Source organism: Ruditapes philippinarum, unplaced genomic scaffold (genome assembly GCF_026571515.1).
Source record: "Ruditapes philippinarum isolate M1 unplaced genomic scaffold, ASM2657151v2 ctg737_1_1_1_1, whole genome shotgun sequence".
NCBI lineage: Eukaryota > Metazoa > Mollusca > Bivalvia > Venerida > Veneridae > Ruditapes > Ruditapes philippinarum.
This window is the reverse complement of record NW_026854988.1, coordinates 277,578-280,870: the sequence shown is the minus strand read 5'-3', so window position 1 is coordinate 280,870 and position 3,293 is coordinate 277,578. Positions and strand designations below refer to the sequence as shown.

Sequence of the window (3,293 nt, the reverse complement as noted above, 5' to 3'; positions counted from 1 at the left end):
ATTTTCTTCTAAAAGAAAAATTAACGTACATATTAACACGAAACTTTCTTAATTAACGAAAAGCATCGAAAATGTACGGAATTCATACGGACTACAGGTGGCTTCTTGCTCATTGTTTTAAAACTACATGTGTTAAATATGCATGATGTAGGCCACATCGCTTATAAAAAGGAGATGCATGATTACAGTCTTTGTGTGGTCAGACTTATAAGCTGCAAAACATAAAGTTTAATATAACAAAATAAATCATATTTTATTCATAATGTACAGGTCGATATTAATACAAATAACAAAGCTAAGAATGTGAAAGTCTGACACTACTCTGTATTTATTTGTATAAAAGAAGTAATTACGAGATGATAGTAGTTATATTACCTTAAGTGAAATATACCGACACGTTTCAAGATTGAGCAAAATTAATGTGAAATTACACCGAAATTATAAAAGGTTCACTTTTTTCAAAACGTATGATATTGTCAATAACATAAACCACTTAAGCGAAACCGGATTTACTTTCTTTACAAATATCAATTCTAAGTAAAAGATAGCATCAACATTTATGCTAGTTTTTAAGTTTTCAATAGTTTACAAGTAATTGCTTATTAATGACATAGTAAGTCAGCAATGTAGACGATAATTTCACATTATTTTAAAGCACCATGCATCCAGATAAATGATAATTTTGATTTTTGAAAATTTATATGAAAGTGCAAAATATTGTCAAAGGAAGAAAGAAAGTAAGTTATTTAGGTATTAAAGAGAAAGGAGAAAAAGTAATTAATTCGCGCCTATTAGAATTTCATGTTCTGGGTAGAAATGTCCGAATCGCCACAACATTATGAGATGTCTACATGCGCATACTTGACCTATAGCTTTTTACCTTAAGATATAAAGTGAATATAGCGTAAAAAACCTAAAGCATCTGCCAAAGATTCAGTTTTGTTTGTTTTCTTTTTTTTAGGGATAGTTATAGATGCTTTCATGATTTACCTCCCTTGACCGCCATTTTGAGGTAATTCATGAAAGCATCTATATATATATATAAACTGACTCTGTGGCAGATGCTTTGACAATTGGTAATTAACTATGCTCAGCCTCACTGGATCACCGGTGAAAAACCTTACGGATAACCGAACAAAAGCAGAAGCATAATGTAGGCAAATACCCTTCATTAACTTTTATTCATATTTGAAAATCATTTGAACTCACCGTTTCCTTAAAAGAAAATCAAATGAGAAAAAAATGTTAAAGTGGCCCAAGAAAGCCATTCCTGTTCTAATCTAAAAATATTTTTATATTTAATTTATATAATTATTTGCGAAATGACAAGGCAATTTGTGAAACCGGATAAACGTATTTAAAGATAGGAAAAACAATGTTACCTTGTAATTTTGTATTATGAAGAAATTGGATAGCAATCAAGTTTTGAAATTCATTACCATGACCGGCCTACTAAGGCGTTGAATTTTGTCCCTATATAGAGTTGTTTAAAACATATAGCTACATACAGTTTGTGAAAACTTGGGATACCTCAGTGATTTCTCCAGTTCTTTAAAGGTAACCGATTTTTACGTTGCTCCTTTTGTTTTCTTTTTGGTGTAATTTTATCATTGGCAAACAGATCCATGAAAATTGAAACGTCATTTAAACGCACTTCATTTAAAAAATGCAATTGAATTACGTGGTCTAAAAGCAAATGCCTCTTCTGGCAAATCAAATGCCAGATGAGATTTACCACCACGTATAATATTTATGCACATTATCTTACGACTGACGTATAATAATAACAACATCGAACTTTTGATTTATTTTGTAAAGTGGGGTTCACATAAAAATATATGCATCACATATTTCGTTTTTTTATGTATTTTTTTTTTAATAATAAGGTATAATTCTGTAAGTGCCCAGAAAACACACTTCTTTCAAAATTAAATCTACACTGCTGCTGATTTCTCTTCGGCATTTTTTTTTGTCAAACTCTTATACATTGTATATTTATTATTTTAGAGATAAACGATGGGGATTTTCGAAGATTTATTTTATCCCGGAAACCCTGAAAGAAGGGCTAAATTACAACAAAACTTAGGGGCACTCTATAATAATCTGACTATAGATGTGACGGCCACAAATGATCTTGTCGACATCATTAACACGCATTTAAAAGGGAACCTGAAACACGTGTCTATTGATACAAAAGCGACGGTAAGAGCTAACGCTCAGAGCATTGCAGACTGCGCTGATGCCATCAACAAGTTTGTCAAACAAAAGGTTAAAGAGATAAAAACCAAACTGGATCCGAAGATATTCAAAATGCTTATGGACGTATCTGTTTCATTTGAAGAAAAAATCAAAGTCGCAGAAGAGTTTGCAGAAAGCCTCGGGCCGATTGGTGGCATTGTCGGACTATTTTCTTGTTCAACAATAGCTGAAATGGATTTCCTAGAAAATGTTGTAGAGGTAGTTGGTGAGACAATAACGGCTGGGTTTTCAGCTATTGCTGTCGGAGTCTTATTTCTTGGTATTGATGCGATTGCTGAGGCAATTATTGGGGCAATCGAAAGGGACAAGCTGAATGCGGAGATTGACAAAACCAATAAATGTGTAGCAAGCATGCAAAATATGACAGGACCATACATTGCAAAGGTCGAGGAAATCAAGGTGAAAATTGAGATGCTGAAGCCAAAGCCAAAGCCAAAATAAACTGTATATGATATATAAATGGATATAAATATATCAAATTTTGTTATTCTAATATGCCGGTAATAAGCACAGATACTGTAATAGAGTTATATTTGCAACTTCTAGCTGAAGAGAAATAAATATTTCATTTTTCTTTTCTTTTATGACAGCATCACATTTATATTACATTACATTTGTGGTTACATATTTCCTTATTTTATCAAAGTAAAACAATATATCAAACGGAGTGTGACGGTTACTCGAAAATAAAACAGAATCTTTCAATTAGAGAATTTCTATAAGAATACAGCAATATACAATACAATGTAAATATTATATTAATCTACACATTTGATATATCAACAATTAAAATGATATAAATAATATGCAAATCTTATCTTATCAATTTAGCATTGTTTTCATTTGCAAACCCTACAACTCCAATATGTTTTCTCCAAATGGTAGTAATTGTTAATTTTTAATGACAATAATGCTTTTATTACAATGCTTTTAAGTAACAAGTATATTTTAAATCTCATTAGTCACCGCAAACGAAAAACAACAAAGATGTGACCGCTGTGTTTTCTTGTGAAAAATACAAGACTGAATGGCAT

General features: G+C 31.3%; 1 protein-coding gene across 1 annotated transcript; it reads left to right on the top strand.

Annotated features, from left to right (window-relative positions):
- The first annotated feature begins 1,447 nt into the window (after positions 1–1,447).
- On the top strand, positions 1,448–3,059 carry LOC132741698 (single-pass membrane and coiled-coil domain-containing protein 3-like). The gene is made up of 2 exons (XM_060729926.1): positions 1,448–1,557; positions 2,008–3,059. Exon 2 carries the CDS (start codon positions 2,017–2,019, stop codon positions 2,698–2,700), a length of 684 nt encoding a protein of 227 aa, XP_060585909.1. The 5' UTR covers positions 1,448–1,557; positions 2,008–2,016; the 3' UTR covers positions 2,701–3,059.
- The last annotated feature ends 234 nt before the right edge of the window (positions 3,060–3,293 follow it).